Source organism: Pagrus pagrus (assembly GCF_965226575.1).
Source record: "Pagrus pagrus genome assembly, chromosome: 1".
Lineage (NCBI taxonomy): Eukaryota > Metazoa > Chordata > Actinopteri > Spariformes > Sparidae > Pagrus > Pagrus pagrus.
This window is the reverse complement of record NC_140185.1, coordinates 21221908-21242536: the sequence shown is the minus strand read 5'-3', so window position 1 is coordinate 21242536 and position 20629 is coordinate 21221908. Positions and strand designations below refer to the sequence as shown.

General features: G+C 41.1%; 1 protein-coding gene across 11 annotated transcripts in view; it reads left to right on the top strand.

The window, feature by feature from the left end:
- The window catches only part of tjp1a (tight junction protein 1a), a 102571-nt gene that overhangs the window by 68854 nt on the left and 13088 nt on the right, over positions 1-20629 (top strand). For 5 of the 11 annotated variants that reach the window (XM_084361008.1, XM_084361007.1, XM_084361006.1 and 2 more), the window contains 19 exons: positions 2225-2281; positions 3296-3420; positions 3894-3996; positions 4143-4467; positions 4626-4732; positions 5522-5690; positions 5889-6021; positions 9855-9994; positions 10430-10535; positions 10832-10982; positions 12753-12861; positions 12976-13195; positions 15063-15247; positions 15457-15552; positions 16529-16555; positions 18510-18592; positions 18911-19121; positions 19917-20017; positions 20122-20472. In XM_084361008.1, the coding sequence (XP_084217134.1) occupies positions 2225-2281; positions 3296-3420; positions 3894-3996; positions 4143-4467; positions 4626-4732; positions 5522-5690; positions 5889-6021; positions 9855-9994; positions 10430-10535; positions 10832-10982; positions 12753-12861; positions 12976-13195; positions 15063-15247; positions 15457-15552; positions 16529-16555; positions 18510-18592; positions 18911-19121; positions 19917-20017; positions 20122-20472 (2799 nt within the window). The remainder of the gene's footprint in view (positions 1-2224; positions 2282-3295; positions 3421-3893; positions 3997-4142; positions 4468-4625; positions 4733-5521; positions 5691-5888; positions 6022-9854; positions 9995-10429; positions 10536-10831; positions 10983-12752; positions 12862-12975; positions 13196-15062; positions 15248-15456; positions 15553-16528; positions 16556-18509; positions 18593-18910; positions 19122-19916; positions 20018-20121; positions 20473-20629) is intronic. The other 6 variants (XM_084361001.1, XM_084361002.1, XM_084361005.1 and 3 more) reach the window with 3 other exon arrangements.

Here is a 20629-nt window from a genome sequence, read left to right as displayed (position 1 = left end):
TGGCATAGCCCCCCTCTGTCTGCCTGAACTATTGGATGAATGAATGGATGAACGGATGGATGAATATATCACAAAACACTTTAGAGGAATGGATGTGTTTGGGAATGTCGGCGGGAACCGCTCTTAAATGGGTCAGGTCCCTTCACACAATAGTGGCATTACTGTGGGAGTCGTAGGGGCAGACGGGGGAGGGGGTGGAGGGGAAGGAGAGATAGAGAGGGGGAACACCCAAGCCCCCTGCGCCAATTATGGACATAAATAACATCCACACAGAGCTGCCATTGGTATGAGGGTCAAAGGGTTAACTGTGTATTCTAAAGGTTCAGGCCAACTGAACTGAGTGGAGTGATTGAAGCACAAACCCACATTAGACCTACAGTAAATGTTGCATGGATTAGTCCCTACTGAACCAGAGGCTTACACTTTAGTATGGCATTTAGACCAAAGTGACCTGTGTTCAAACAGTGCAGGGGGCTGAATTAGTAGGGGTGTGTTGGTAGGGTACCAGTGAAGCAATGAAATACGATCCAGGAAGTCCAGGCTTACCTGATGCCAAAACACAGCACAATATTTAATACTCTCTGACAGGTTTTTAAAGCTCTGGAAAGAGGTGGTGGAATCTGTTTTATACTCAGAGGAACTCTTCAGATTGTCTGAGTATGAACTCCATCTCCCTCATTCAGTGCATTGACATGAACTATACCTTTTAACTCACCACACATCCTCTGGACTTGACCTCAACAGTTAAATACCATAACTAATGTAAACAAATGTTACTAGGTAACCATGTTAAATTCTTAACTTTAATGTGGATATTCACAATAATCAAGTTTTGGGCTGCAACTAATGATCATTTTATCATCGATTAATCTTGCTGATGAATCAATAAAGCGTTCTTTATCTATAAATTGTCTGAAAATACAAAAAACAAAAACAAAAAAATTACGCCTCATTGACTTAATAGTTTATTTGTCAAGTTTCTTGTTTGAAAGTTAATTATGCAGGTGATTTTTCATGTTTAGACACATTTAAGCATCTAAGAAATCTGTGTTCTTGTCTTTGAGTTCAGTTGAGTCTTTTTCCCAACAAAAGCACAGTATTATATGTCTGGGCAAGTAAAACATCAGACACTGTTCTCATCCGATACAGTCGGCAGCATTGCAGGGTGAACCTCCAGTGAACTGTGCAGTTAGGCTAAGGGAAGGTGATGACAGTAATGATCAGGATGATGTCAAAGATGATGGGTGAGATGGTTTGGGGATTAGGTGCTGATTAAGGGGTGAGGGAGTGAGATTATCACAATGATAGGGTGGACAGATGACATGGTGTGTTATTTTAAAAAGCTGATTATACCTAGAAGTTGTAGTAAATGAGCACCCTGCCACGTGTGGTGGTGTTTATGTTTTCCTTCCCCTGCCACACTGGACTGTGCTCAGCACTCTGCCACAGACAGCTGTACCATCACTCCCTGCAGGCAGACAGACAGACAGGACAGCAGTGTTGCTTCATCAGCTGGAGGGAACTGGAGTAAAGCTGTAATTTAAAACTGGGGACATAGCACTCTGCGATTTAAAATAAAACAGTCTTCTGAGACACAAATTGAGGAGTGTCTGTTTGACCTTTTATAGTAGTGACATTATCACATTTTCTGTGCTTCTTGTGGAGTTTCGGAATGGCAGACACACAAATTAAACAAAAAAGAAAGCCTTTGCTGAAAGATGAATCATGCATTAAGAGAAACCTGTGTCATGTCACTGACTTGGGAGTATGAGTGAAAGAAAAAGATGCCTGCCTAGCGTTGGTTTAATCCAGTGTGGCAGGTCAGAGGAGCATCTAAATACCTTCTTTGCTCAGATGACCCAGCCAGGAATAATATAGCGACATCTGCTTAGTCTTCTGAACCTGCCTGCCGTTTACTCATGTTGCTGTCATTCATAATCTTTTCACATGTAGACTTTTGGGTGTCCAGGACTTAGTTGTGCAAATAAGCCATAGAGTCGACCTTGCCAAACAAAAACTCTGTCTGATGACACTTAACAGGATATGAAAGCACATGTAGTTTTAAGACTGTCACTCTTACCTAGATCTACATATAAATTATGTTTTGTTTGCAGAATTTTACCAGTCATTTAATGACATATTGTATATGAGATAGCATTTTGTCAAACATATGTGCCTGATATATTGGCATCAAGATACTGATCCTTTCCTTTTTGTGTTGCAGAGTGCAGCGATGGAGGAAACAGTGATATGGGAACAGCACACAGTGACCCTTCACAGGGTAAGTGTTTACCACTCTTTCATCCACTCTCCCCTTTCTTCTCTTTTGTCTTTTTTCCCTCTTTGCCTGTCTCTGGCATCCTAAACTATGTCTCGTGTGTTCTTCACTTTTTCCTCCCTGTCCTCTGCCCATACACATCTTTTCTCTCTCTCTACTGAGAAGGCCAGCTGTAGCAGCAGGATGTGTGGTACTGAAACAATAGTCAAGGAAACCCAGATGGCAGGAAACAAGGCTAAGGAAGACAGAATCAGCATCCACTTCCTTACTACTTCATTTCACTTCCTTCCTGTATGGCTCCTTAACACAGCTCCAGGGAAAGAGCGGGATGATAGTTTTACTTTGTGTGCTTTTTCGTCCTGTGTCACATGTAATTATGATAGATTGTACTAACCTCAGTAGCTAAGATCAGTACATATGACTGATTACCTCCTCTGGCACGATCAGCATCATGCTTACTATCAAACTATTGAAAGCCATATTCCCCAGAGAGAGCTAATAAATTAATTTAGTCATTGTCTTGCATGCTAAATTTCTGAATGTACTTGTAATGAGACAGTAAACTCTCAGTTGATGCTATTGTGCCGCAGGATTGTGTAGAGCACCTGTCTAGACTGGCCTGCTTGCTGTAATCTAATTAGCAGCGGCTTTGAAGCTGAAGGAGCAGCCCAGAGTGGCCTGCGGTTCTTAGCCTCACAGCTCTCCTGTGTTGTTGTGGTTGTATGATTAGCAATTTACATCACATGGCTTGCTCCTTTGGAGCTGGCTGCATAAAACACAACACTCCTCAAAACATCCATGCACTGTAAATGCGTAGTTTTGTTCTTGTGCAAAGTTTTAAACCATTCCTCACCGTACAGAAGACACTACATTATTTTACCTAAATAACACTCTTACTGATAATCAGCCTGCAGACAGCCTATTAGCCTGTTTTTGTTTACAGCAAAGCCTGAGACAAGTCAAGTGTATGTGCTAGTCAGTAATCATCCAATATTGTGTGTATTTCTGTGTGTGTAGGCCCCAGGTTTTGGGTTTGGTATTGCAATATCTGGCGGGCGAGACAACCCTCATTTTCAGAGTGGGGAGACGTCCATTGTGATATCTGATGTGCTGAAAGGAGGTCCTGCAGAGGGACTGCTTCAGTAAGTCTCTGACTGTTACCATCAATATTTTGTGTTATGATAATGCTGGATTTTTTATGGATATTAATATGATCACACCATAGAGTGCTGCAGGAACGAGTCCTTAAAACAAGCTCCTGTTCGCCACTGGCCACCTCATCCGCCTTTTCCTCGTTAGCCTCCTATGTTTCACCTTGAACGTGATAATTAGTTAACTTCGGCTGATTTGACGCTTTGCTCTGTACTTACTTTGCCACCATTTGGCATTACAATATCCACACTGGAACTATACTATGAAGTTTTGTCGGAAACAGTAGGAGTTAAGGCACCTTGCAGCACTCTATTGGGTTGTGTCAGATTAATTAAAGTAAGCTCCTGTAAATATTTCCCTTCTTCCATTTTATTCAACATAAATATCTACCATGTTGGTATGAATTGTATAGATTGACATATATCTCTTCAACTATTAAGACATTGTTAATTGATTCTTTCAGAGAAAATGATCGAGTGGTGATGGTCAATGCAGTCTCTATGGACAACGTAGAACATGCCTATGCTGTGCAGCAACTCCGAAAGAGTGGCAAAAATGCAAAGATAGTAAGTTTGACACTGAAGATATTTAGCAAAATTTGAGTTCTTTGTGAACCACAGTCAGCCCTGAACATAACTAAAACTGCCATGTTTACCTAAAAAATAACTTCCTCTTTCTTCTTTAACACTCAAAACTTTCCATCTATTCTCAGACTATTCGTCGGAAAAGGAAAGTGCAGATCCCTGTTTCTCGGCCAGGGGACAGGGAGACAATGTCAGAGCACGAGGAAGAAGACAGTGATGAGGATGATGGCTATGAGCACCACACTGGTGGTGGCAGAAGTGCCTATGAAGGAGCGAGCGGAGGCACGGGCCCTGGCAGGCGTCACGATCGTGAACGGAGCAACAGCAGCAGACGGGATAACAGTGCCTCACGGGAGCGCAGCATCTCTCCGCGCTCTGATCGCCGATCACAAGCCTCCTCTGCTCCACCCAGGCCTGCCAAGGTCACTCTTGTCAAGTCCCGCAAGAATGAAGGTGGGCAGCACAATGTCCAAGAATCCAATTTACATAACGTTTTGATAATGTTTGTACATATCAAACTAAAGATTCTGGAGTTTTTCAACTTTACTGGTGCTCAAAGCGATGGTTCACTTGATGTGCTCTGTTAATATTACTTTGTTATACTCTATAAGCAGAGTATGGACTTCGGTTGGCCAGCCACATATTTGTCAAGGACATCTCCCCGGAAAGCCTTGCTGCCAGAGATGGGAACATCCAGGAGGGAGATGTTGTACTTAAGGTAAGAGAAGAAGTCTTTGCATGAATGAGCCTATGAGTAAGACAGGTTTTAGAAGTGGATTAAACACTGTAGTGGAGGAATGAACTGATAAAAAGATTATTAAAATGAACTTTAAAGATGGATGTGTAAAGAAAAAGCTTGAAATAATGTCAGTAACATGGGTGAGAAACAAGTATCCGGTATTCTTTATACTGAAAACTTTCTCTTGTCTGCTGTGGTAATCTGTGAGCTGCTGAAAGTGGATCGCAGAGTGAGGTCACAGTTCATTAGTATGCAGGCTCACCAGCAGGAATACCACACATTCCATTATTCCTTTGAATTTTTATCCACTCAATCTCTAAGGAGGAAAATATCCTCCTTCACAGTGAAGAGATGCATTCAAAATCTAATTTAGTGTATCAGTTGCTCTGAAGAGAGACGGAGGCATTTTGTAGCTGAAATGTGATTGCATGACAAAGACCAACAGAAATAGATACTTGAATAAAGATAATGAAGTTTTTCTTTATACAATATATACTACAATTCATCTTCTGTGGACTCAGTTTCTCTGGCAGCACTAAAAACATTGTAAGCCTTATTTTATTATACATTTATAAACTTGTTTATAACATTGCTTATTTAAGACATCATTATTGTTGTAGTAAGATTGAACTGGGCTGTTCACGATGACTAATTTGCTGGTGATGATCACATAGTTTCCATAGTTTTGTGGGCTTTACAAGAAAAACTGCAGTGAAGATGACTTGTCCTTGCAGTTCTTGTCCTGACCCGCTCCTCTTCCTCCTGCAGATCAATGGCACAGTTACAGAGAACTTATCACTGATAGATGCCAAGAAGCTGATTGAGAGGTCAAAGGGCAAGTTGAAGATGGTGGTGCAGAGAGATGAGCGAGCCACACTGCTCAACATTCCTGACCTTGATGACAGCATCCCATCAGCCAATAACTCCGACAGAGATGGTGAGACAACATTCATGTTGCCTTGTTGGATGTAGCTGTGACTGACAAAAAAACAAATATGTTGTGTTTTTAAACATCAGCAAGGAATAACTTCATAAATAAACTTCATAAATCATAAAATATTTCTTGTTATTTTAACTCTGTCTTGATTTATGCCATTGATTAAATGTTAATGCGTATTTGATTTAAATTTCACAGACATTTCAGAAATACATTCACTGACATCAGATCATTCCAATCGATCCCACGGGCGGGGTCGATCACGTTCGCCTGACAGGCCTGAAACATCGGACCACCTCCGTCACTCGCCTCGGCAGATCAGTAATGGCAGGTAAGCGAAGCACACACATACACTCACATGCATCTGACTGCAAATCAGGTGATGGGACACAGCTGTCACACATGCCACAGTCATACATCCATACTCCCACAGCTCCAACTTCATACATCATGTTCACACCCCCAGGTTAGTGGGTGCTGAGTAAGTACCTTGCACCACCGATGAATAAATCAATAGATTAAGACATTGCATGCATAAACCATCACACTCCCTCTGGAGCCATCACTGAGTTCCAATAATGCCTCGCTCTGGGAGAGGACTGGGGAAGAGGAGGGATTGATTCATCTCCTCCTGGTGGACCAAGGTCTTGTTTTGAAATGCACTAGATCTTTAAACCATTTTCTGTACAGAGAGTCACCTTCAAACAGCACAAGGTCATCTCAGCTTTATAGAATTACTCATTTAAATCTTGCAAAGCTCGGTTTATTTACTACTTAACACATTTTTTTGCGCGTTGCCATTACATGTTTAGATTGCTTAAACATCAGTGCTCGAAATAAGATCTGTATTTTTATAATGTGTACTGATTATGTGCTGTTCTTATGATTTATTCTAATGTCCATACTGTCTGTGTTTCCTCCTCTTTTCTTACTACCAGTTGGCGTTTCCAGTAAGTTGTCTTTCTTGTAGTTTAGAGTCTGTAGCTTCTTTTAGCTGACAAACAACATAGATGGCAAAGAAGAGCTAGATAAAAAGCGATGCAAGTGAAACTACAGTGTCTCTTAATTAGCGTGAAGCTTGAGCAGTGTACCCTTACTGCAAGATATTGAGCTTGGTTGAATGGGTCAAGATGATGAGCTCTCTCTGATGTGAATCCAGCTGATAAAACAGGACTGGGGAGTGAAACAGGCTTGCCACTTTGGGAGCAGAACCATGTCAATCTGTCATTGGCTACAGCGATAAAAGACGGGGTATGTTGTTGGTTCTGTTTGATATTGTGAAGTAGAAGTGGATATTGAATCAAGGACCCTGAATCTGTGCTACCTTCAAGCACTTGCTCTTGATTGAGCTGTCAGAGTCTTCTGTAACAAGACCTCTATTTCATCATGTTTGTATGGGCCTCGGGGTGCAGACACAGTGTGCTGTCACACTCCAAACAAAAAGGATGCACCAGAAAATAGAGAAAATAGACAATTAACCAGAGGTGCTATTTCAGGAAGCAGTCTTTTTCAAACTCATTGCCATCAAACAGGCAATTTTCTCCAGATGTCTGTTGTCTTGATGAAATGAGGGTCTGACTATGACGGATGCAGTATTGGTGCCAAACCTGCTGTTTTTAATAAAGTCTCCTCCTAAAGGACAAAACTAAACTTAAGCTGAAACGCCAGTAGGTGAGGTATTACTTACATTGCTTGCTTAAAACAATCTGTTGTAGCTGTAGGATGTTAGCTCAGTGTGCTGCTGCTAGTTTTGCTTTCTGGCTTACTACAGTAGTTGCTTGACAGTCATTACATTTAACTAAATTAACCTCCAGTGCTGTCATTTCAAGATGATGCATTGGGTGAGACTGTGGAGTAACCATACTTGTTTCAATGCAGGATGAGAGCAGGGTCACTGTTTCACAGATTTCTACCGATGTAAGTGAATTTATTCCTCTATAAACAGGCCAGTGTGTTTGTTTTAAGTATTTATCATTGTAATATTTGTATTGCTCTTTTCCCAAGCAATCTTTGTGTACTAAATATATGTCTGCACAAAAGTAAGACAAACATGTGAAGTGAGATATTTTTCTATACCAGTGCACATTTTGTATGACTGGTTATTCTGGTAAGCAGATAAAATGTCATATTAGGAGTTACACCTGCTTTTCATGGTGTTGTAGTTGAAAATAACAGTCGGACTGTCACTACGCTGTGATATCAGGGAATGTTTTTACTATCTCCCCAGTTGAGGAGGGGTAAAAGGAATTTGACATACTTCCCACAGTGCTTTGCCCCAAGCCAGATGGTTCGCATAACCTGATTGGCTGCAGGGTTTAGAGGCATTCTTTTGCCTAGGGCAAAACACAGTTTCTTGATTTTGAATACATGTAATCATCTCAGTGAGCATGAGTATACTTTGTTCAAAAGGCTCGTGTTGTGTTTCAAGGAATTGAACTCTCTTTAAAGCATCATGGTTCAACTTGGAGATAAATTTATGTGAGTAATTAGTTTTTGTTTTTAAGTAATTTAGTTTTTGACGGTGATATGTTTAATTTTTAGACTGAACTTTTGAGAGAAGAGATGTTGATGTATCTGGGGAGTTTTGTTGTGTCAGTTTTATTCTGTAAATATTTTGAGGCTTGTGGATGACTATGAAATTATTGTGGCTCAGACTGTAGAGACTCAGTACTATATTTTGCATTGTTTGTTGGTTTCTGTGTAGCCACATCTCTCCCGCTCCTTCACTTTTTCTGCCTCTCACTCACTTGCTCTCTCTCGCCTCTGCCCATACTGTAAGAATGTGTGTAAGCAAAGGGATTGAACAAAGGCTTCTGTCAAATGGTGTTTGTCAGTGTGAGACCTTTTTTTAGCACCATTCTGCAGCAAGGAACAGCAGATTTAGGCCACAACACTCTCCCTCGCTCCGCTCTCTCCTTCTGTCTCTTGCTGCGTTTGTCTCTCTCTCACTCTTTTTTTCCCCCGGTTTCTCACACCCTCTTTCTCATTCATCCATTACACACACACTCTGTCTCTCTCTCTCTCTCTTTCATTACAATTCTGTTATTTATCCTCGAGCTGCAGCTCTCATTTATCCTTCTTGCTCAACAACAAGCTCACATACAGGTCTCTGATTTTGATTCTGCTGACATGTACATTTGCACAGATCTGATTTGTGTGTTAAGCTGAATTGTAGGGAGAGCTGCCGGAGAAATTGAGGGACCTAGAAAAAGGTCATTCAGCGGTGAAAAATCTCAGTCTCTACACTGTTTTTCCACCTTTGTTTCCTTGTTTTATTGCGTGAATATGGGTGACTGCTCTGTAATGTATATTTGCTCATGGGAGAAGTTTCCTAGTGTGAGCTTGTGGCACAGCCTGCACATTCACATTCTTCTACAAAAGCTTCTGAATACAGCTCAAGTGCTGTGCCAGCCGGCAGTCATGTGACCAGATTGGAATTCAACCATTGTTTTAAGGAACAGAGCCTTTTCTACTCTGTTAGCCTTAGCCTACCAGACTCGCACATACACATTCAGTTTTCCCTTGTTTATTTTATCCAGGTTAAACAGGAACTTGGACTGAAAAGTATCCTAACTCAGGGTTTTATGTTGGGAGACTTGGTGTAGATTTCTTTCTCTGCCTGTGTGCTTTCATTGGAAAGGTTACTGGCTGGTCAATAAAAGGGAGGAGTTTAGATCAATCTTCAAAAGAAATGTGATGAGGAAATTAAAACATTAATAATCCCTGTCTACTCCATTTGAACTTTTAATAGTTTCTAGCCATTGACATACTGCATAGCCCACATAGTAATTATTGAAAGATGGAAGAAAAAACTCCACTGAAATACAGACGAAACACCTTCAAACTGGTAGCAAATTTGCAGCTTTTAACAGAGCTGCACATCCTTCTTTTAACTGCTTATTGTCTTCTCATCCATTTTTCTTTTCATGTATCCTCATCACGTAAATCATGGTCTGTGTTATTTCCTTTTGGGCTGACTTCAGTGACTGTATCTTCCTGGTGATGTCAGCACAAATCTATATAAACACTTACAGGACACATGAGATCATACTCACACACTGAACACTTAAGTCACTTAAGGAATGCATTAACGTAACTGTCAGTGTTGATAGCATTAACCGTCCACTCGTACTGATGGGCCATGTGTTATTTTTGGTATTTCAGCCTTCGAAGTCGAGATGAAGAACGCGTATCCAAACCAGGGGCCATGTCCACACCAGTGAAAAGCTCTGATGATGGTGTCTTGTCACAGGCCAGTGACCAAGCCAGCTCCAGTAATGACAAGCAGTTACCTCCGCTGCCAGGTAGAGAAACCTCTGTCCATCAAAGACAAACAGCGAGTGCCAAAAATTCAGATTCAGCCCTACACTAAACTCCACTGTTCCAGATTAAAGCACCTGGAAACACGCAAACTTGCCTGTTGTTCATTGTGTTATGTCTAATCAACACATGGTTGCAGAAGTTGTTAATGACTGCAAGTGAAATTTAGCACATCCTTTTTCATACATGTCAACATCTGAGAAAAATCAGTGAGATATTGCAAAACAAATAGTCATCACCAAATCAGACATGGATTCAGGTTGATGCTTTCATTTTTACTCTTGGTTTCACTGTTACCCGACACTTGCCTAACTATCTTTACTTTACAAAATAATGAAACTAATATGCTTCTACATCGCTCATGTACAAGTTTCCTAGAATGTGTGTTATTCTACTTACTGTGTTTGTATTTGTGGCAGAACCAAAGCCAGTTTATGCACAGCCTGGTCAGCCTGACGTGGATCTGCCTGTCAGCCCTTCTGATGCCCCTGTACCCAGCGCCGCTCATGATGACAGCATCCTGAGGTAAATGTCCTTGATGCTCTCATCCAAAGCACTTCACAGTATATTGAGTGCTTATGCTAAATAATCACTTTGATAATATGAGTGAACATATTATTTAAGTTACCTAAATTCTTAAACCTTAGTTTAGATTAGGGCCAAGATTCTGGTCAGCTTTTGTTTTGGCTTTGCTGTTACTCCACACTCTGCTTTTTTCAATAGCTGACTGTGTTTTGTGTCTCTAAGAATGGCTCTTTTTATAGTCACAGTTTGGTGACCTTTTTGCTTAATTCCACCTGTCTACCCGTGTTTTCCTGCAGGCCGAGTATGAAGCTGGTCAAGTTCAAGAAGGGGGAGAGTGTCGGTCTGCGGTTAGCAGGGGGGAACGACGTGGGAATTTTTGTGGCAGGAGTTTTGGAGGACAGTCCTGCGGCCAAGGAGGGGCTGGAGGAGGGAGACCAGATTCTCAGGGTACGATTCACTCCATCACTTAAGCAACGTGGTTTGCGCAATAACCTATTTTTTAAAGACATGTAAACTGTGTGAAATCAACTATTGAAATGTGGTGAGGGATTTAGAGAGGCTGAATTTACGCAGCTACATTTTTGCTGGAGAAACATGATTTAGTGGCAATGTCCTGTCAATGTTTCACCAGTTTTTAGATGTGTGCACACAAAAGTATCACAAAGGTAGCACATTGTGTTAAAAGAAAAGATCATTGTCATTGCTTTGTGTTGGATTCTGAATAATAAAAAAAAAAAAAAAAGCAGATCTAGGTTAGCTTCACACATGAAGTGGGCTATTTATAAAAATCTGTAAGAACTGTCTTCTCCTACAACTGAGACTGTCCTTTCTTTGGACCGTCAGTCCAAGCGCTGCAAGAAAAAGCCTTCTAAGGCTGAACTGTCATTTATCAAATATGCCAGCCTTGGTTGAAAAATAGAGCGTGTTGGGGAGAAATCTGCTGCATGCAAACACAGGTTTTACAGCTGTGTGCAACTGTATTTGAATCTTTAAACAGATTTCTCTCAATGACAACATAACATGTAAACGTAGATCATTTCAGTGCCTTGTAATTGCAGTGTGTTGTCCTATTATTTCTAGCTTGTAAGATAATTCAGAGGTATCGGTTCTTGTATTTAGAAATGATACTTTTGTCATTTTTTCCATGCCACATGTATGAAAGTGGGAAGAACATCTGGTGTTATTGTCAAAATAGACGAGCAGGAGCTGCCCACACTAACCTAGATAATCAGTGGTGAAACTATGTGATCCCTTGCTCACAATAGTTTTATCTCTGTGTAAAGGGATCTTGGGAATACAGCACAATGTATCCATTAGTCTATGAGTCATTCAGGCCTTGTGTCAAAACTCCCTTGTTTCCAATATGAAGACACAATAGAAGTGATTATTGCACTCTGACCTCGGAACAGTTGACTGTCTGTTCCAGCTAACACTGGACTAACATTGTTGATGGGATGATGGAAACCCTCTTGATGTCAGTGTTGGATCCATTCTGACATGTTTATACAACAGCCAAGAATTACACCTGCTATGTTTAATGCTGCAACTGTGCAGAGGAGCCTGAGCGTTTATGGACTGCATTTATCTGATAAACACAGCTGTCCATTACCCTATCTCCTTCTCTTAATGAATATACTATGTCTTATATTCCTCCCACTCCACAGCATAGATCTCTTTGCTGTGCTTGTATGTGTTCTCTTCCCTGTACAAACAGACCTGAGAGACTTCCAGGACATTGTTTTCCGTCTTTAGATGGTTTCCCTTCGGTCACAGTGTGCTAGTGGAGATAAAGACGTCAAGCCCTCCTGTTTCTGGGAAGGATAAAGGTGTCTTTCTGAGGTTCAGTGATTCAGTCCATGTGTTTCTGGTTCCCCTGCTGCCTCTCAAGTAGAGTCAATAAACAGCAGTTATTGTGTTTGGGACAGCAGCAGGGGGTGAGGAGGAGGCTGCTGAGTTGTAGGGGGAATACACCGCCCTGCTTCTGTTGAGAAACAATTTTTACTTGTATTCTTCTTGTTCTGTGAGAAACCAAATGAGTCATAGCTGGTCAAGATTTCTTTTTTTAAATCAAAGAGCAAAAGTACGCTTTAGTTCTATAGCTCTGAACTATTTTCAAAGTATTAACATTAGATTATGAGTTTATGATTTGCTGTTTTATGATCCACTTCTCCGTCAATCAGACTGTAAATTGATTTCCTCCACTTCTTGCATCTCTAGGTGAACAATGTGGACTTCGCTAACATCATCCGGGAGGAGGCTGTGTTGTTTCTGCTGGATCTCCCAAGAGGAGAAGAAGTTACAATTCTTGCTCAGAAAAAGAAAGATGGTGAGTGATGGGTGCATTAAGTACTGTGTTTGTTGTGTAAAAGCACCAGTAATCAAACCATCATATTTAGAGTTTTGCTCTAATCATCTCTGTTAATTTCTGCTTTTTCTTTAGTGTATCGGAGGATAGTGGAATCAGACGTGGGTGACTCCTTCTACATCCGGACACATTTTGAATATGAGAAAGAGTCGCCGTACGGGTTGAGCTTCAACAAGGGCGAGGTGTTCCGTGTAGTAGATACGCTCTACAACGGCAAATTAGGCTCCTGGCTCGCTATCCGTATTGGCAAGAACCATCAGGAAGTGGAAAGGGGCATCATTCCCAACAAAAACAGGTAAAAGAAGTTTCAGGTCACACCTTTATTACCTGTATGGCTTGTTCTGGTACTTTATGAATGGGCAGGGTTAGGGTTAGAGACGGAGGCAAAGGATTAGAAGCATTGTAGTCAATCTGGGAGTAGCAAGAGGAGATAGTTTCATTTACTCATTTAATTAATCTACTGTTCTCACACATTTATCATGATTTGAACTGCTTTTTATTTGTGTTTCTGGACTTAGACTTGGACTTAGAAAAACTTTGATGTCCTCTGAGAGGCAATTTATGGTACAGCACAGAACGTACAGACACATTAAAAACACATTAGGTCTGTGTTATATAGTGTGTCATAAACTGGAAGTGTTTTTAAAGTAGGGCATGTTTAACACATCCAGGAAAATGGATTTATGAGGATGTACAGTGTGAGGCTTACAAGGCCGTGTGTCTGAGGATATGAAGCATAGATCATGATCTAGCCAACAGCGTAATTTTATCTAGGCCTGTCTCTACAGCCTTCAGCAGCCTCTGGCAGTGTTTACACAGAGATTCCTCACTGTCCTGATGAAGGAGAAGACATAGCTTCCCTCATGGCGCATGCATTTTCATCACATGCATTTAGCATTGTGAAATATGTGTCAGCTTCCCAGCCAAGCTAAACCTGCCTCCCTGGATATTCTTTCAAAGCACAAAACCATAAAATCACACAAAGGATTCAATAATATTTTGATAAAACACACTTGAAAGGAAGACTGTTATTATTCAAAGCCACGAGGAATGAGTTCTTCCCCCCGCCGGCCTGCTGCCTTATTCACCTCACCACTAACCCTTGTTTCTTTGGTTTTCCAGTCATTTTCTTTGTGAAAATCTTATCTTCAGTGATCTAATAACATTAACATGAGGAAACAGATACTGCAAAAAATGGTTTCATGGTTTAGATATCTGTTATGATGGAAAGTGTGTCTGCGTTTCATGAATAAGGCTTGTGATTTCACTGCCAATTCTTTAACCTTGGGCTGCATTCACATTGGATCAGGCAGTGTGGTGAAAACGCACGTTTTCCCATTCATTTTAATGAGGAAAGTCCATTTTGGCTGCAGCGGTGCTGGCAGCAGGGGGCTCCGCATAAAAAAGCAGTCGACTGCGGTGAAAAAGTTGAAGTCAACTCAACTTTTTGAAAAATGCAGCTGGACGTCAGGATCCAGTGGCCAGTCACATAAAAGGGCCGTCTTCCAGTGATCGACCAGAAGACGCCCACATGAGAATTTAACCTTGTACCATGTAGCTTTGTAGCATTTTTTGCTACTCCCACATCACCACACAAGCCTGTGGCGTTTTGCCGCACCACCAGCTTTGTTGTGAAAGCAGCCTTAGTGTTATACAGTACTCTGTCCCACTAAAATGTGTATATCACAGTAACTTGTGTCATTACCTTTTTAAAGTAATGAGTTTACAGACATTTAAAAATGCTTACCATGTTATTTTGCCTCAGAGTGAAGCCTTTAATTCACAGAAAAATAATTTAGGATTATGACAATAAAGCTCTTCATAATATGAATACAAAGCTATACATTATATTGTACTAGCCTTCAAGACAACATTTCAATTATCCTGAATAGAAAATGGCTTTTAAGCCGTGTAAAACAGCAAAACTCATCAGCATTTCTTCAGTCAGTAATGCACACTACTCCATAATCAGTTTCACAACCATTTTCAGCTCAGTACTGTACTATACTGTTGCAGTTACAGTACCAGTTTATCACCCTGGCTTTTCTTTCCAAACAGTCTTAAGCTGCATTCTGAGTACCTGAAGTATCTAAAACTGGCCTTGATTGTAGTTCAGACTGAAGTCCTGACAGCTGACTGTGCTCCTACTCCTCTCTTTCCAGGGCTGAGCAGCTATCTAGTGTTCAGTACACCCTCCCCAAAACACCGGGGGGCGACAGAGCCGACTTCTGGAGATTCCGAGGATTGCGAAGCTCCAAGAGAAATTTGCGGAAGAGCAGGGAAGACCTGTCAGCCCAGCCGGTTCAGACCAAGTTCCCTGCCTATGAGAGGGTGGTGCTGAGGGAAGGTAAGAGCACAGACCCCATAGCAGTAACAGTAATCAACTGGAGACTCCCACATATCTTTATACGTAAGAATTTACAAAGTCGTAGACAGATTTCAACCTTGTAGCTAAAAAGAAATATGAGCAGTTTTCTGATCTGATTTAGTATTGTGTTTGTGTTACATAATGCTGACCTTTGGTAATCTCCATGACCTGGTCTTGCTCTTGTACAGCTGGGTTCCTGAGGCCTGTGGTTATCTTTGGGCCAATAGCAGACGTGGCCAGAGAGAAACTGGCCAGAGAGGAGCCAGACATTTTTGAACTAGCGAGTAAGTAATTAAGCACGAAATCACCCTCTTTTCTCACGTCCATTCTTTGTGTAATGTCCCTCTGTGTGTCTTTACTAATGGAGACCAGACTGTTAATTTGCGCATCACACATTGCTAAAGCTAAGGGCTGTTTAACTTCTCAGCATCCATCAAGTGTTCACATTAGGGGTCAGTATCTAATAGATGTTGAACATCTCACAACGTGTGAAGAGTCATGAGGCATCACTACTGCCTGTGACTGTCGTTTCTTCTTTTTTGAGGCTGCACACCAGATTAAACATTTTCACTTGATTTTGTATTTGATTAAAACACTTACTTAATTTTTAGCTGTAATGATCACAGCTCAGAATGAGAGAATGACAAACTAATTATGGAGTAAAAGATTGTAGGTGTGTAAATACAACAACCCCTCCTGTTTACATGTAGTTATAACCTACAGAAGTTAAGAAACATTATATTTTTGTAGATTTCCTTATTTTTTCAGAAGAAGTAAACCGTGGCTTTATACTGTTTAAATCTGAGATTTAAAGTCCAGCAAGTAGTCATGATCTGCTGGGTTCCTTCCATTTTCAGTACATGGCATTATGCTGAACTCTCTACTTCTAGATATTCCAAGTATATTTAAGTGGGTCAGTTTAAGTTTAGTCAAGTTTAGTCTGTCATTTCCTCTGTTTGTTTATAGCTTCTCTCTTCCCTTCTATCTTTGTATCTTCCACTCGCTACACTCCAAGCAGAGCTGTACACTCCTTTTCATTCACTCCTCATCCACTGCCTCTTACTTCGCCAAATTGCAAGCTCCCTAACGTCTGGTTTTTATACACTCAGTATTGAAATTCAATGACTTTAAGTGCACAAACGCACATGCCAGTGCAACCGCACACATTTCCAGTACACACCCAAATATGAAGTGATTCCATTCCTTGATGTTTATTTGCGCAACTCCAGTGATGTTTGTATAACTGTATTTTCTTTTCAGAAACACAGCAACAACAAGGAGGGGAAAGTATGTCATTTAGTGCATCAACTTTTATTTGTTTTATTTGGTTCAGTGAATGGCAGATAATCTGTAAGCTGGTGTTTGTTGGCTAGCTGATCTATAGATGTTTAAACAGTAGATTTAGCAGGGGAATAGCACTTGATTTAGAAATGTACATTTGTGTGTCATTCCAATTGGCAAGTGTTTTGGTAGATATTAGCAAGTGACAATTCTTGTAAAATGAATCACAGAAGACTTGACACTGAAGAATATGCATTATCACACTTACACGCAACTTCTTTATTAATCGACAAATAATTAATGAATCTGCTCTTTGCTACTGTACTTGACCTGCTGACTGAAATTGCACTTGATTCAGGCAAACAAACTAACATGATCAATGAAAATATGTCTTTGTAAGATTTTAAAAACCCTGTGCTGCATTAGTATGCCTCAAGTTTTGCTCATCAAAACCTATTCAGAAAGATGAACATTGATGAACATTTTCCTTGGAGCTGTGTGCCTTTGTGATATTGCATGTTGCATATGGACATAATGAGAGAATGCTGATTAATGTGCAGTAATGATTTTCTAGTTGAATTTAGTGCTACTCCCCTCTTAATTGCAGGTTGCATCATGTAGAAAGACAGAATATGGAGCCCTGCAGTTATTTTGCCATGCAAACTGAGAAGTTGCTTTTCAACAAAATCATTAGAAAAATTATAAGACAATGCAAAATAGATGGGAAATGTTGAGTTTCTTTAGTTTATTTGATACACTTTTATGCCCTTTAAATACCACATGCTACAAATAATTAGCAGCAAATCAACAAGGCATTCACTGTCCACTAAAATGCTCTGCAATGGACAGATTTTCATGAAAAAAATGCCTATAACACCATCCCCGCTGATAGAAAGCATGTAGTATTTATGAAATGAGATGAAATGGTAAAAAGTCACTGCAGTCTACTGAAATATTAACCATTTATTGATGTGTTTCCTAAAATAAATCTTACTACACTTTGTGCATTCAGATACATTATCCATACTAATATTAATGTAAGTTAGACCCAAAGTGTATCAGTATTTGGACCAAATGGGTAATTTATGGCTTACAGTTCAACCACTAGTGTGACACAACTCTACAAAAGCATAAAGCGGTATGTGTGTTTGTGTGTGTGTGTGTTTGTAACTTTTCACAACGCATTGATCAAAGTATAAAGCCCCTAAATTTTACTTTAACAGGACCCCGAGATTTAATTTTGAACATTGCTGCACACGCTTGAATCTTGACTTGTTGCATGGCTATATTTATCTGCTCTTTTGAAATTGTTTTTGGGTAGTTTAGAGCAGAGACTTTTATAGATCATAGATGCTGACATATTAGAATGTTAGAGATGAAGCCTCTGCCATCAATGTGTTTTAAGTCATATCCTCCCTGAACATCCTGGTGAGATGACTGACTGCCCTCCTTTGAACCTTGTGCATCTAGGCAGGAAACCATTGCTTATCTTTACGTGAATCATAAACTCCTCTACACATCCTTGCTTAAATCCCTGAAGCTTACAATGACACTGTTTTCACATTAATCCCAAATGACCCTCATGCTCTTGTATCTGCATTTTTTCATGTCAACGTTTCACATAACACGTTTTCTGCACCATAATTTCTACTGTTACGTGCAGTTGAATGCACACAGTCCATATACAGCAAATTTAATTTTCTAAAACCTACCCAAAATACCTTATGACTATTGCATGAATTGGCTGCTGTCCTCATTTCGTTTTTTACTCTCTAGCTGTTTTCAGACATGTACACTTGTCCTCTCCTGTACAGAGATTATATTTATTAAACAGCTCTATTTATGGGAGTCGACAACTGCACGCTACAAGGATGTCTAATTGGGGCACAGCCTATTTATTGTTGTGTGTCTCTTGTGTTGTGTTTGTGATGCAGTAACACTGTCTATTTGTCTCTCAAAGAGAGCGAACCCAGGGATGCAGGAACCGACCAGAAAAGCTCGGGCATCATTCGCCTGCACACCATTAAGCAGATCATTGACCGGGTGAGAGAAGCTTGATCTGCACACACATTCAAATATACAGGCAAAAGGTGTAGATATAAGCATCTATTGACAGATTTGTTATGGTAATGGGAAAATGGCAGCTAGCCATAATGATATGTACAGCTCACTGCTGCCCCCTGGTGTACTGGACTCCAGTTTTATTAGGTGCTTGAATCTCTGCTAAATGGTGAATTTGCACACAATATTTAGAAAAGAATCACCATGGTGTTGGCCATACAGTCCTCTATCTTTAATAGTCCTTAACTGTAACACACTTACAACACATTTAATGTTTTGCTTTGTTTTCTGTGTATTAAGGACAAGCATGCAGTGCTGGACATCACCCCTAATGCAGTGGACCGTCTGAACTACGCTCAGTGGTATCCAATTGTGGTGTTTCTCAACCCAGACACAAAGCAGGGCGTCAAGACCATGAGGACCAGACTCTGCCCCGAGTCTAGAAAGAGCGCCAGGAAGCTCTATGAACGAGCCCTCAAATTAAGGAAGAACAACCACCACCTCTTCACCAGTGAGTCGTGTGGGAGGGAGGGGATAGATGGATGCTCCAAACAAGTGGGAGAGATTTTACAGAGGGCAAAGACACATCTCAAAGGCAGTTGACAGTTGAGTGCCGCAGTGTTGGGCGCTGGGGCCACACGGCACTTGTTGTGAGTGGCCCTGTTCTGTCACATTTTTTACAAAAGCTTGTTCAGCACTGACCGTCACACAAGAGCACCCCCAGACCCCTTTCTCAGCATGCCTGTCAAGGGATGTGGTGACTGTGATTCAGGAGCATCTGTTGGTCATCAAGATATTAGAAAGTTCCTTGGGATCATTCTTCCCGGCTCACATTCAGTCTTTGCAGCACGTGCATCTTCTATCCAATCAGTCACACATCACGCTGCATCTGTACCTCTGTGTCTTATCCACTAGATTTCATTTGTCATTATTCTCAAAATCAAGTCTGATAATCATGTTGAAAGGGATGAAGCTGGAATATATGCATATTTTGAATCAGGCACATGGGATGAGGCATTGCAGAAAGCTACAATGCACTATACAAGAGATTGTTTTCTGCAACGTGCACCTAAGCTGCTGTGTTATCTTCTAAGATTGAGGGAGAGCAGTTTCAAAAGTTTGCATTTGAAGTATATGCTCCTTGTCCAAGTTAACAATTACTTTGAGAGAAGAAAACATTACCAGAGCAACTTTAAAATGTATCACTAGTCCTTTTTCAACGTAAAAGTGTTAAATGGTCGTTAGTACTTATTTAACTGGAGAGATGTTTTTTATTCTCTTCTGTCCCTCCTCTTTGTCTTTTCAGCAACCATTAACTTGAACAACATGAATGATGGTTGGTTTGGAGCATTGAAAGAGACAATCCAGCAGCAGCAGAACCAGCTGGTGTGGGTTTCAGAGGGCAAGGTAACACACACACACAAACACACACACACATACGCTCAACCAACCATTTAGACTGTAATTGATCTTTTCTCACTCTCTCACTTACTTGACTTTTTGTTTCTCAGGCTGATGGGGCAGCTGAGGATGACTTGGACATCCATGATGACCGCCTGTCCTACCTGTCGGCTCCAGGCAGTGAGTATTCCATGTACAGCACTGACAGCCGCCACACCTCCGACTACGAGGACACGGACACAGAGGGTGGAGCCTACACCGACCAGGAGCTGGATGAAACACTGAATGACGATGTGGGTCCACCCACGGAGCTTGCCATCACCCGCTCTTCTGAGCCTGTCCGTGAGGACCCGCCTGTCATCCAGGAGCCCCCCGGCTACGCTGGCTACCAGCACACAGTGCAGCCGGACCCCCTGAACCGCATCGACCCGGCTGGATTCAAGGCACCAGCGCCGCAGCAGGTAGCGTTTCTGAGAGCTGCACGTCTTCCCTGTTGTCTGGAGGACGTGGTGTGCGTTAGAAGGGTTTTCTGGAGGCGCTATTGAAGGCACTTTTTTATTTTTACAGTTATTCTGTCTATCTACTGTTACCAAACAATATCAGTGGGAAAGTGAAACC